The 14,312-nt window shown below is 44.9% G+C and overlaps 1 protein-coding gene across 1 annotated transcript in view; it reads right to left on the bottom strand.

Annotated features, from left to right (window-relative positions):
• ADAM17 (ADAM metallopeptidase domain 17) overlaps positions 1–14,312 on the bottom strand; it is a 34,857-nt gene continuing 20,545 nt past the window's right edge. Inside the window, exons 8-19 of the mRNA XM_075497972.1 lie at positions 13,321–13,434; positions 12,641–12,785; positions 12,027–12,115; positions 9,809–9,961; positions 8,915–9,114; positions 7,790–7,893; positions 6,966–7,100; positions 5,875–6,005; positions 4,763–4,841; positions 3,500–3,588; positions 2,780–2,836; positions 1–867 (exon numbers count right to left, since the gene is read on the bottom strand). Coding sequence (XP_075354087.1) covers positions 517–867; positions 2,780–2,836; positions 3,500–3,588; positions 4,763–4,841; positions 5,875–6,005; positions 6,966–7,100; positions 7,790–7,893; positions 8,915–9,114; positions 9,809–9,961; positions 12,027–12,115; positions 12,641–12,785; positions 13,321–13,434 — 1,647 coding nt within the window. The 3' untranslated portion in view covers positions 1–516. The remainder of the gene's footprint in view (positions 868–2,779; positions 2,837–3,499; positions 3,589–4,762; positions 4,842–5,874; positions 6,006–6,965; positions 7,101–7,789; positions 7,894–8,914; positions 9,115–9,808; positions 9,962–12,026; positions 12,116–12,640; positions 12,786–13,320; positions 13,435–14,312) is intronic.

Raw genomic sequence — 14,312 nt, 5'->3', positions numbered from 1 at the left:
TTTCATTACTCTCATTCTGTTCTCAGGGCATCTGTTTAGGCTTTTGCTTACATGTACCTTAAATTGCTAAATAGTCGACTCTATATGGAACATACTGCAGTGTTTTCATTTTGTTTTTAAAAGCCCCTTAATTTTGTCTATCAGTGCTGTCAGACTACAAAAAATTAAATTATAAAAAAGGCCAATATACACAATCCAATATCCAGCAGGATATTTGGTTTTGCACCACAGGTTGAAGGAAATGTTAAAGGTCAAGGAAACAGAAAAACAAATCCAAAAAGCTTCAAAAAACAAGCCAGTTTTAGTTTGGATTTTCCTTTTTAAAAGATATAATGCTCTAATAAATGTAATTTAAGGAAGGTCATACACATGACCAGCATCTGCAGTAGGTCACTTCCTTATTTCTCCCATTCCCTCACAAAAATATATATACATATATTTATATTTATATAAATGAAATGGTTTTAGATCCTTATTTTGCAGACACAAGTCATACATTTAGAAGGCAGTAAGACACTAGCATTCTGTTTCTTTGCTGTCCACCCGGTTCTGGCGCTGTAGTTTAAAGGACGAAGCTTTCTCACTCCTAATGACAGGATGGTCTGTCAAGTCCTCAAAAGATTTAGCAGCCGAGCTGCTATTTGGGAAGGGGTCCTTCTCGAACCCGTCCTCATCAATGTGAGAGTCAGTGCTTGGGTCCTCCTGAATAGTGTCCATTCTTTGGTGGTCCTGTTTCGGTGCCGCAGCCACGGCGGGCACGGCTGTGATAGGCTGCAGCGGCTGGTGCCGGCTTGTCGACTGCGCCGCGGGGAAGGGCTTGATGATTCGAACGGAGGCAGAGTCCAGGCTGCTAAGCATCTCCACATTCTGCAAGACACCAGCAGCCATGTCAGTGGGGGAGGCAACCAGGATCTAGTCCAGGGTTCAGTTTTTGCACTGTTTTCAAGGGGAACAGCACCAGGCACCTTCTGAGGAGCACCCGCCCTTGTTAGAGCCGTTTAAAGGCTACTGCGCCCTCCCCTCCGCTCCCAGCAGAGATGTGCCAAGTGCCCTCATGCTGCCATAGACTACCCTGTGCTAGCCAGGCTGAACCCACTGCACTGCCTTGGAAAAGGAGTTAGACTTTGGAATTTACAATAGATTTATGCTTACTTAAGAGCAAGGGAACATCCAACAGAAGTAATTTGTTGTTTTTTTCTCAAGAACTCCAGCTACACTAAGCACTAAAGACAGAAAGGCCTTTTTATCTCTGCTTGTTCCTTCTCCATATAAAGCACAAGAGGTGACAGCCTCACTGGGACAGGGCTGATGACTCAGCCCCACCTCCCCTGGGGCACAGCGCTGCTTTGGCAAAACCTAGGGCTGGAAATGCTGGGTCAAGCCAGACGACACTGAGAGCTCAGTGCAGGGAAACAGTCAAAGGTACAGCTCAGTCCACTCTTCCAACCTGGGGAGTTCCCCATTTCACATGCAAGAAGTTGCACTGAACACGGGGTCAAAGACCAGAGGGACACCACTGTGATCACACCCAAATTCTGCAACCCAGATTAAGTTAAAGCCCACTGATTTCTGCTTCTATTTGAGCATGGTTTGGAAAAGATCCAGGGATTTCTGGGGATAAAAAAATCCCCACAAACCTTAGTAAATGCTAATCCTGGGCAGGATGAGATGTTTACCTGCTACCAGTACTGCATTTCCCAACCACTCAATCCTCAGTGGATCCAAAAGACACGAGATTTGTTTGTTAAACTGTTGCTGGTGCAAGGAGCCCATTAACTATACCCATGCTCTGTTGCTACACCTCCTTCTGGGATTTTCTTGATTGAATTCAGGTATGAAGCTCTAAGGTGACTTTTCTTCCGGCACTCAAGACCAGCTGTGTGGGACTTGAACTAAGATCGCCTTCAGTTACGTCAGAGTAGATGACGGAGGCAATCTGCCTCAGCAGTCTTTGACTTCAGTATGCTTCCCCCAGTACTTGTACAGGCGCTCTGCAAGGCGTTTTTTTCCCCCTCCCATTACAAAATGGCATTTCCTTAATTGAATGTTTCAGTTATTAATAAGAATTGGGTTGTCAAAGCACTGGACAGGACACCCAGAAAATCTATGTTGGAAGGTGCCCTGTGCTGGGCTGTAATTAAAAATTATCTAGGCACTTTTTTGCTCTTCTCCTCTCCCAACTCAGTATCTACAAGGTGAGAAGTGTCACTGACAGGTCCCTGCACCCTGAGGCCAGCTCTCCCATAAGCAAATGGAAGGCTTTAGCACATCTGGCCACTAGAAGCTGACTTCTGCAAGCAACCATTCTGCAAAGACACCACATTTTGCAGAGATTTTTCTGCAGCATCACCCCACTGAGCCTCGTGCTGCATTGACACCGCTTGGCTGGGAACAAGTGGTCTGTGGTTGAAGCTGCTGAATGACCTGTGCTGAGGGGACCCCGTACACAGGCACCCGCTGCGCGAAGCGGTGCTCCGCAGAGCAGAGAGGCTTCCTGCCCCCGGAGCTGCGGCTGCTGCAAGAGAGCTGCTTTGTCAACAAGGTCAAGGCACAGCTCTTACAGGAAGGAAGAGTGAGACCCCGCCAAGCTGCAGCACTTGATATATCAAACACAGGCTTGTTCAAGAAAACACAGTTTCCCTCAAATTGATCCATCTGCAGCATGGATGGTCTGTCTATTATCACTTCTTTGATAAATACTCCGCACACACCATAGGTTCAGGTTTTCTAATACATATTGGATAGCTTTCTGCCAATTCATATTCAGACAGCAACTTACACTGGGGCAAAACAGGGACTTTGTGTTCTCCTCATACTGCTTGTCCAGTTTCTTGTCCTATTGGAAAACAAACAAACAAAAGCAAACAAAACATACACACACAAAATAAGAAAGTTAGTTTCCCAACTGTAAGGTCCCTGTTTCCCTGCAGGGACACAGCAGGGCGTGGGGCTCTGTTCCCTCCCCCCACCTCCCATGCCTTCCCATCCGTCCCAGGAGTGCTTGTGGGCGCAGCGACCCTCTGCTCTAACCCCACGCTGCTGTCAGCATCACACCGTATGTCCACACTCAGCGTTGCCGTGAGCTCCTTCTCTTTACCCATCCACCCAAGCTCAACCAAGGCCGCTGTGGGTCTCCCCACAAAAAGTGGGTGTCTTATTTCTTAGCAGGGCTTTAGAAAACTTTGACTCTAATGGAAGTTACCAAAATTATACTTGGGTAGAATTTAGGAGGCAGAGGTAGAAAATCTGCCTAGGAAAGAACAGGAAGGGCTCCAGGGAACAGTCACGGGAGCACTGGGTCTGCCAGAGCCCAACAGAGTTTAGCTGGAGTTTTGCCTATTGAAGGAGCAGCAAGTCCTACATATGCTGGATTCCCCCCTGGGGTTTGCTAAAAGCTTCCCATCGCCTTCTCCCCCAGACATCTGCCTTTTCATATATGAAAGGTGTTCTCTTACAGCTCAATCCAACAGAGCAGTCATCTCAAAGACAGCTTACTCACCACGCAATGCACAAGGATGCTGAGAGGAATCCAAAAAAGTAAGGAGAAGACAAGCACAGAGCCCACTATGTTATCTGCTAGGAACTTCCCTGTGAAATCAGTTCAAATTTGTTAGTTACCTACCAAATCCTGTTTCATGAACATACACATCTATCCCCATTCTGCAGCCACTGCTCATGCAAGCCAAGCCACAGAATTGCTTGGAGAAGCACAGGCTGCAGGACTAGGCAGAGATAGAATAAATTACAGTTTCAGAAAATTGTATCCAATATGTTAACAATAACAGTTTTTTCCCCTCTGTTCTTCTCTGATAAGACATGCTGACAGGTCATAACATTTAATATGAGTTGATTGGGAACAGGCTATATCAAGTTAGCCAAGCTGCCCCTCTCAATTACACAAGACACACTGTGAGTCTGCTACCAAATTCTGATTTTACAGTCAAGTGATAACTACCTGCCTCCACAAACAAAATATTTGAACATCAAAGACAGACAAACTGCCTCTACCTGAGCAGCCTGAACAGCTTTAACCATTACCTAAGAAAAAATTTTTTGACCCTAGAACTTGAGATTGCAAGCCCCAAACACAGATAACTACACGGTGTAGGCACAGCATTACGGTGAGCATATGGAGTTACCCCATCATTACCTAGCACCGGCTTATGAACAGGTTTTGTATGGTTCCAGTAACACAGAGCGAGACACTGGGGGGTGACACTGGGGGACTACCTGCTTGGATTGCACAGTGGGGATCAAGACCAAGGAGGCCCACTCAGTTGCTGGGCAGTGACTCAGTACAGGCACACAGCTTGAGGTGTGTGACCTCAGTGGTTTTCTTAAGAGAGAAATGAAGTTTTCCTCTCCCAGTCTGTTGACATTTAAATCCCACCGAGAGGCCCACTTTATACTACACCGAATCTAGCTGACCTCTAAAAAGACTGTCTGTTATTTACTTTTCGCTAATTGACCTACTTCTTGGTATTCAGACAAGAAGCTATCGTCTCTTTTACAAGCTCTGAAGATGCCTAGAAAATAACAGAGTGGAAAAACGCAAAATGATCCCCCATCCTTTCAGCTTTAAAAGGCAAGATCAGTACTGCCAAACTTTAGGCAAAAATATATTTATACATATCAGAAACACAGCTACTAGCTACCCTTGCATACAGGTGAATAAAAACCAGCCAGCTCACTCCCTCTGAGGCTTTAGAGGTTTCATGTCATGAACTAAGAAAACCCCAAAGGATATGGTGACATATCTTACCAAAAGTATTGATGCTGAGTTGGTCTATGAAATCCCAAAATCGTTCAATCACATCCTGTACTTGCTTCTCGCATTTACCCTGCAAAAGTAAACACTTATTTACAAAACAATCTTACACCATTAAACATAAGAAGATACAAAGATTATAATAAAAGCTACAGACACAGCAGCAGTTGACTCACATTCTGAATATAGGTTTACACTTATGCCCAGTAGCAGCAGTCCATTTTTACTGCCTTTATTTCTGGCAAAACAGTTTCTATGATCTTGCTGTCTGAAACCGACGAAGCTTTAATGTTTGAAATGTGCAAAAGCCGCCCCCCCCTTGCCCCATGTTAGGGGACATAAAACTGAAGTTTCTGGAAAGGTTTAAGCACCGGAAGCCTCAGTTCCTATTACCCACCAAGAAGGCTGCAGCTCCCAGGAGCCCAAGGTTACAGACAGACTCCCAGATGCGGCTGTGCTGGTTTAACACAGCGGATCATCCGTCTTTCAGTTCTGCCAGCAGAAGGGCTGGGGCATGCCCTCCCAAATTCACTTCTGCCAACACCCAGTTTAGCTTCGACCGTTGGAGTCTGCAGGTGACACGACTGTCCATGCAGCTGTACCACAGAAACGGTCACTGACTGCCAGCAACCCACCAGTCTCCCGGCCACAGGCTCGCTGCCCCCTTCAGATACTGCCAGCTAGATTTTCATGCAATTGCTCCCTGACCTGAATTATTTTAGTAAAAATTAATTGGGCTAACGTGAACGTGAAATAGCAAGCACTGCAAACCTAGCTGAGCTTACGGCAGCACTCATTCACCTCCTTCGCACAAACTGCCGGCTGGCTGAGCTGTGGGGAGCAGCAAAAGGGGCAATAAGCAACGGCAGAAGGTAACAGCTTCACCTTGCACAGGTCTCTGCAGAACTGACTCCCATCTACAGCCTCAGACACCCTTTAATATTTACCCCGTGGAGAGGTACTTGCACAGTATCACCCTGCTCAGCAGCACATCAAGCTTTAGCTTCTCTACCAGCACAGTCCTCATCACAAAGGACTCTAAGACACCCAGCCACAGAAGCAGAGCATGCAGAGCGTGCAGTGCACTAACATCTGGGAAAACTTACATTTGTATCGCAGAAGCCCACAGTGCAAGGCTTCCCCTTGCGCAGGAAAAGGAACTGGTCGTTAGCATCGACGTACGGGATGCACCTATCCTGCTCGTCCCGGCAGCACACCTTGCAGGAATTATCTGTTTCTGTAATAAAGCAACAAACTCATTCCTCAACAGCACCAAGAGTCACCTGCAACCCATAACCACGCAGATGCATAACCCCACGTGTCCCCTGGCTGACCGTGTTCCTGCTCAGCTTCCCCATGGGGAAGGCAGGACTGCGCGAGTTGCCCAATTTCGGGCACTCTGATGACCAAGCCTGAAACTCACCCAGATGGCCTGTGCAATGTATTAGGGGACACAGGGGGACCCAGCTCTCCAAGCTGATACTCCAACACTGCAGGAATCAACAGGCAGGTGAAGAAGTTCCAAACATGTCCAAGACACAGATTTAAATATTTCTTGGACTTCAGGTCCTCTAGGCACTCTTCTCCTTGGCTACGCCCTCCATCTCAAACGGCAGGGCTCACAGCACTTCCCTGCACTGCCCCTGTGAAGCTTTCCTCCTGCTCCCAGCTGCTGTACCAGATTTAAGAGCTGAGACAGAGAGCAAGCCAACACCAAAGTTTGTGGACAGAAGTATACGACAGGCAGGTTTGCAGTAGCAGGGGACTGGACTCAGGGATCATGTGTTCTCATGGCACTTTAACCCTTCTGAAATCTTTCTTTAACCACTTGTTGGAGGCTACCACTCCTCTCCCAGACTCCTGGGTCCAGAGGTTGGTTGGGATCTCTTTACAATCAGAGAACAGTCAGACTTTCTCCACCTGTGGTGGAAGAAGTGGAGGATGGGAGAGTGCCCTCTCCTTTAAATGGGGTGCCAGACCATAAGTCTCATCTTAATGTCTTCAAACCCAGACCACCAGAAGACAAGAGGACATTCACATTCGTTTTCCAAACAGAAGACGTCCTGAAAGACCAACGGTTTAAACTTTTTCAGAAACCATAAACTCAGCCCTCCAACAGGCAAGCCCACAGTGAAGCCAGCACTCTCCAAGGAGCAGAGCTGAAGCATGCATTTCAGTTCAGTCCCACGTCACCCACCGTTGCACGCACACGACCGTAGGTTCTTCTCCCTCTCGCAGAAAGGGACGCACTCCCCATCCTTGCACTTCCCCATGTCCACGCAGACTGTGTCATCTGGAGCATTCCCTGGAGGGGGGCACTCACTGCTGTTCCCTACAGATGGACGTGACAGGGTGGGAGGGCTGTGTTAGAGTAAAGGGCAGAGCACCGAAGTGTGCAGAAGAAAAACGGACAATAAAGGAAATCCAGACTCATCCCAGGGGGAACCCCAATAGCCTGTTCTTGACTTTGATCTGCAGGCTGCCTGCCAGCTCCCCCGAGAGGCAGCAGCAGCTTTGGAGGCTTTCAACAACTCAGGCCTTGTGGCATTCCAGCGACCAAGGAGTATGTAGCAGACCCTGGAGGTGCCATCAGCAAAGCAGGAGCTAACTTGACTCCTTGCCTCCAGGAAAGATTATGAGGAGGAAGTAAACAAGTGGGGAACTGAAGCACAGTTGCAGTAATTCCACCCTTTCTATGGCAAGATTCAGCTCATTCTTGTCCCCTCCCAGTAACACACCCTGTTTTGCTTTTTCTTTTTTTAAGGGAAAGAAAGAAGGAAGGAAAAAAGAAAAAGAAAAAAAAAAAATCAACATTTTCCATGTTCTTCTGGGCAGTAAATCACCAAGTGACTCCTGAACTACAATGAAACTCATTATAGGGCAATTTCGTGATGCTTAACTGGTCTCTAAAATTACATGTACCGGATGAATAAAGGGCACTAGTTTGAAAGCGGATCGAACAGGACACTGAGCCTGGAGCACTTGGCTAGCTGACATAAAGGGGACAGAAACACATCCTACCAGTGCAAAAAGACTCTCCTTTGCAAGTGGCATTTATGGCTTCTTGGCATTTCTTCTGTGCGCTTTCAAACTGGCAGCCTTTACAGCAGGGGCTGTTCCGATCACTGTGGAAAGATCAAAATGAAAGGAAGAAATATTAAGCAATTTTTTAAAAAATAAGTACAAGCATGACAAAGCCAGGGAAAAAACGATGTTTAGGGGGAAAAAAAAAAACCACTTCTTGGAGACTGACTCACTGATTCAAAACCCTTACCCTCTCTACTCCCTCCCACGACCACCTTTCTACACACCCACTCACTCTTCATTTACCAAAGGTAAAAGCATGTAGGAAGTACAACATATTGAGAGACAACACAGGGATCCTTATATTTATTCAAGGAACCTGGACCCTCTTGTTACTTGCTGTGCAACTTTGGACAAGACCTTCCACTGTTTTCTTCCCTGTTTGTCCTGAAGGTTTACTACTCTTTGTTCTGCACTCTCTTTATTCTGCATCTAATGCAAGAAGGCCCTTAGTACAAGCACGGTCATTAAAGTTGAGGGAATTTCTTGCTAAACAACAGGAGCTGCACAAGCTCTCTACTGTTACATGGTGCAGAGCTGAACTCTGCAAACACAGATTGGACATTGCACTGCAACACGGCCATGAACACCTCAAGGAGCAAGAAGAACAGAAAGAGGACTCATTTAGTGCAGTCACTGTGTTGTCCGCTCAAAAACATTTTGCAGCAGTCTTGAAGATACCACTATGTGATCCCAGTTTAAAGCCACTTTGCAATACAAGCAAAAATTGTATTTGCACAGGAAGTTTGCACAGGAAATTTTTAATATTAATTTTTTGAATGCCTGAGTTTGCATAATAATAATAATAATCATCATCATCATCTTCAAGTCTGTAGCTCATGGCACTTCTCAGAAAAAGTAACCGAATGCTATAAAAATTAATGTATGCAAACAGTGCATGCACACAGCAGCCCTTCCTGGAATCCTTTATTGTCTGCAGCTCAGAGGTTTAGCCTTAAAGCCAGGAAACAGGTCTGTGACACTGCAGGTGGCTTTAGGAGGTTTCAGCCCAGCCCATCGTTCTCTCCTGTGTAAGAGAAGTTGCAGCTTATTTCTCCTTACCTGCATTTGGCACCATCTTTCAGTTTACAGTCTGCAGAGCAGCAAGGATCAGCCTGTTGGTACAAGAGGCCAGGATCGCATTCCTCCCCTTCATCCACCCTGGAGTTCCCACACACTTTGTTGTTGCGCTCTTTGAAGCACTCCTGGGCCTTGATCTCTATGGTCCTATGGATGGATTTTTTGCTGCAGCTTGAGAACATCTAGGGAGTCACGAGGGGAAAGAGCAGCACTGAGGAGTGTACCTTTCTGTCACCCGCACGCAGTCTGGCTCAGGGTCACAGAGCCAACTCCAGCTCTCCCACAACTTCAGGACCACTAGCAACCATCCCCAGGAAGGGCTGCAAAGTTGTAGCAACAGGGAGAGACTGCACTGCCTCTCGGCAGCAGGGCTAGATGTGAACCACAACAAGTCAGACTAGACTGCAGACTAATCACTCCCTTGATAATCTTTGTTTCTCATCTGCAGAACAGGCACAATGCCAAGTCCACAATGCCAGTGACTTCTGAGACTGACGAGCACCATCACTGCGGCATCTGGCAGTCTCGCTCCAACAGCAGCAGCTATGGACCACCCAAACGCTATTTGGTACTGAAGGTGCTGTATTTGACTCTTGCTGATGACTTGATTTTAGGAGCACGCAGCCACAACTAATTACAAACAACTAATTAAAAAAGCACCTGGACATGCTATGAACTCCGGTGAAACTCAGAATCCAAAGATGAGGTTATCTTGCAGCGAACCCAACAGCATGCAAGCATGCTTTCTTCTTATGGCTAATCCATTACATTCCTGACAGTTTCAAGCTACAGGAATCATTAACTAAATACTTTCCATGCAAAGGGTCATTGACCATAGCAGAAACTTGTACATGGAAGCAAAACACGCAACTATACCTTATTGTTTTCATGATCTCCGCTGACAGCAATTGGATACATAACATATTTCCCTCCCTGGTCTTCAGTGGGGGCACATTCTGGCAGACTATCAGGATCATGCTCTGCTCCAAAATTATGTCCAAGTTCATGTGTCGTAACCAGGTCAGCCTCCTTTTTCGAACATGGAAAAAGCAATGTTGAAAAGAATTAGTCCAAGCAGGACAAGACAGAAGATTCCAGCTACTTCCAGGCCACCAGCAATTCTAAGATACACTGAAATGGAAAGCGATTTCCCTGTGAAGGTTTTGTTTGTTTGTTTGTTGGTTTTTTTTTTTTTTTTTTTTTTTTTAAGAAGTGGGCAACTAAAGGCAAGTAAAATTATGATGCATTTCCAAAGGCAAGTTCCAGGACTAGGTTTGAATACTAAACCACTGTTAAAGGCAAAATGCTGTCCTAGAATACCGATTCAATCTTGTTTTCAGTGCAATGGAAATACTTAAAATACCAAAATTGGCTTTTAAATAGCTGGAAGGCATAAAAAGTTGAAACAAAAAACAATCCAAACAAACACCTGCTACTATGATTAGTCAATCTCTTGTTTAACATATCTTGCCATTAGAATTACTTCTTCTAAATGGATGATGACATTAGGAGTGCTGAGTAAGCTCTTCTGTTGCACAATTACTAGGAAAGACATCTACAACTGTGGCCCAACAGGGATGGATTTCCAACATCATTTATGCAAGAGGGGACTCCCTGTGCTGAGGATCCCAAACTGGCTCTGCCTCGCTGCGCACCTCCCTGCAGTGCCTTGGCCAGCAGATGGTGTCAAGCTCACAAGGTGACGACCACAAATAAAACTAGCACAGAAATAAAAGTTAACCACAAGGAGACCAAGCAGTTCACGAGAGAGAGAAGCAAGTTCGATGAGCTAACCGTCATTTCAGCTGCTGTGCAGGCACAGGAAGGACCAAGCACTGCAACGAGCAGCATCAGTTCCCAATGTAGACATAACTAATGCGAGAGCCAGAGACAGGAGGGCTGTCCAGAGATCACTCCTGTGCTTCATCGTGTTTAATTTGGGGAAGGGTCTTAAGGAAATTTTTTTTTTTGTCTTTCAAAACCAAGTAGACACTGTGCAACACTCTCCCTGTGAAACCAATCCATAAGGCTCCCACTGCCTCATCCCAAGCTTTGTGACCGCCACTGGGAAGACAGCAAACTCAATTTCCTTTGTAATCCAAGGCAGAACTCCAGCTTGGAGATTGAACAACAAATGCAAATAGCATGGCAACGGCTAGAGCTCTTTGTCAACATCCCCCTCACACAAAGCTTCACTGTCTTTTTTTTCTAGCCTCTTGACAGCTTCTGTGCCAAGTTTTAGCCCACACATCAATTATGAATTCCCTTTATACTAAGGCTACAGAAAAGCACAGCTGAGAAGTCAGTAGAAGTCAGCAAGAGAGACATATGCCCAGCTGTAAAGATTTGGTAGATGCAAGCACAGGCACTGCTCTGGTATCTTTACAAGTGAGACAAAGCTCATATTCAGGCCTTTATGTATTTACTGTCTCATCAAATATGAAGACAAAAAATTCCAGACACCATCCATTTACAGTAGACAGTATTAGCACTAATAAGCCCTGCCTATTATACCATTCTCTGCTCTACTTATTCAGGGGACACACACAAAAATCAGGTAGAGAAATTTCATTAAAAGGCCCAAACTAAACCGCCTACTTTGCCTGCACCACTTTCACTGCTTTACCTTGCAAATGGAACAGACCAAGTGTACACAATTGTCCATCTGCATGTTGTAGATGTACGTAATAGCAAACACACCAGTTTTTTCTTACTTGAGTCAGCAGACCAATTTTATTCTTATTGTAAGTCTACTTGTTGTATAATATTCACTTGTTCTGTTGAGGGTGGGTTTGTTTGTTTGTTTTTTAAAAGCAAAATACATTTAAATTCATGCTACGTTTCCTCATTACTCTTCCCCAGGGAATTCAATCTTCAATTCCTTTCAGTCCCGACTCCCCTCATCAGCACGGACAAAAACTATGATTTTGGCTTTGTAGACCTACATCCTTGTCTCCAAGGATCTGACTCAATCTGAAAGCCAGCAGCTTGCTTCTGAGAGAGCATGGAAGCTCATCACAATCCCACGGCACACATCAACACACACGTACGTACACCGAACGTTCACACTCTGCAGAGAAGAATACTCTCCTACCTTTGTGAGGATGGTCTTCCCATAGTTCTTGGTGCTGGTTAGGCCACTGTTCAGATAGATGTCCTTCTTTGCAATTTGACTATAATAAGCTATAGAAGTGAGAAAGAAACAAATCAAAATTGCCAAACATTTTTCTTGGGTTTCAGGGTTTTCTGGGGGAGAGAGGGATACTTTGGGGATATGAACAGCTTTATTGTTCTCACAGCCTCACCAGTGAGACCCTGCCTCTTGCCAGTTTTTGGAGCGGGGAGTCTTTCAAGCACAGCACAAACAGCTCGTGTATTGCAGTAAAGGGGAAAATATAAGAAATTTCCAAGACAACAGCGTCTGCCATTCCAGAACCAGTGCAAGATGCACCCACACAAAGCAGCCCCTGGTCTAGGGCTTGGTCTAGCCAGCTTGTTCACACCAGATAGCTTAGTGACTTTTATCCTTCCCTCCCTTCTTTTTCCAGCTCCAGCCAAGAAAACAGCGATCTATTCTACCCGAAAACCAACCGCTAGAGTCTATGCAAATAACACATCCTGCTTCATGAAAGTTGGAGAAGAGGCTTAAACACAAATAACAAACTAGCTTTCAAGCCACAATTCAGAGGGAAGAAAAGGAAGCCTTGCCTTTAGGACAAATGCCACCATGGCTGTTAGGTCTGGGAGAGCCAACATAAGCCAATCCAAGCGTTCCCATGTCAAAATCTTGATATGTGAAGAGATGAGCAAGGCACACGTGAGCTGCTTTCTCAGCAATATCAAAACTAAATTGCTGTGAAGAAAAAAAAAAGTCAAATCTTTGTAAGACACTTTACAGCCCATATTAGAAGTCTATAGATAAGAACATCTATCTAATGAGCCAGACAGGCACCTTCTACATCTGGTTAAGTCAGAAAAAAGCAGCTGTTATCTGTCCTACAGAGCTGTAGAAAATTAAATGAATAGCTAAGTACATTGTACACATTCATTTACATAACTTGTCTATTCATTTCCCCTTTTCACAGAGAGGGGAAAACCAAGTACAATAATTTGATGAAGGTCACAAGGCAGCCGGTCTCTGGGCCAGACATATCAGGACTGCCTTTCTGACTCAGGCCGCATATTAATAATTCAAATTGGTGTGTGCTCTGTAATTATGCAATGGAGCCCTTTACCATGGGCTACAGGGCACATCAGCTAGTTTGACTTTGTGTAACGTCTACACATCATGCAAAGGAAGGAGAGGAGTTTCATCTTTTACTACAGAGCAGCTGTATGAATGAGTAATTCTCTGAAAGGGGCACAATTTTTCAAGGGTTACAACCTACCTCTAGCAGCGTTTTCACATCCCAGGCATCTTTCTTATCATCTGGGTAACTTTTGGCCATATTGTAATGCTTTTCTCCAGCTTTTACAGAACTTGGCTCATTGTGGATGATAATCTACATTTCAAAAAGGGCAACAACAATGTAGAGGAATTTTGATCAATTTTACAGCTACAGAAAAGCTTTCAATGTAATCTTAAATGTCTCAATAGATCTGCAAGAAGAAAAATTCAGACTCAGCATGCTTCTAATGTTAACTTCTCAGTCTCTGCTAGTTAAGATACACTGACTACATCATAAGCAACTACACGAGCCATTTTATAGAGAAACATCAACAGTTTTCACTGTAACATTCTGCTTTGAGATGCATGTTACTCTATCAGAAAAGACCACCCAAATACAACCAGGATTTACATCTAGTATAAGTAACTGCAAACCATTTCAGAGTTCTAGCTAATCAAAACATATTTTAAAGGATTGCTACTTTCCCAGTAACCCAGAATTCATGCATCGTGCTCTTTCCCCCTCCCTGCCCAATTAACTCTCCTTCCTTGTTCCTTCAGACCTTTTCCCAGCAAAGGGGCTGCTAGCTTGTACCATGAATCCCCGTGTTTCACATCACAGCTCTTGCAGTACTCCGAGCCAAAGGATTCTTCTTCTTTTTAATGCCCTTTTCCAGATTTCTGTGCACTAACCTTCAGGAGCCATCATATAAATTGTAGTCACTACATCCCATGTGTCCACCCTATATCAGCCTCTACACTATCATGATATCATGATGTCTAAGGGGAGTTATTAGAGCTCTCCATGCAGGATTTGTGTTTTTTTCATCTGTGTTTGGGGCTCACTCAGGCTTTGTAAGCTACGTACTAGCCATAGACACAAACATTAAATACATGCATAAGAATATGTCTGACAGAAACAAGAATTGCTCATATTCTGGAAAAAAGCAACTTTGAATTGAGGTTAAATATAGAAAGATTCTCCCTGAAAAC

Source organism: Mycteria americana, chromosome 3 (assembly GCF_035582795.1).
Source record: "Mycteria americana isolate JAX WOST 10 ecotype Jacksonville Zoo and Gardens chromosome 3, USCA_MyAme_1.0, whole genome shotgun sequence".
In the NCBI taxonomy this organism is placed as follows: domain Eukaryota; kingdom Metazoa; phylum Chordata; class Aves; order Ciconiiformes; family Ciconiidae; genus Mycteria; species Mycteria americana.
This window is presented reverse-complemented; position numbering and strand designations above follow the sequence as displayed.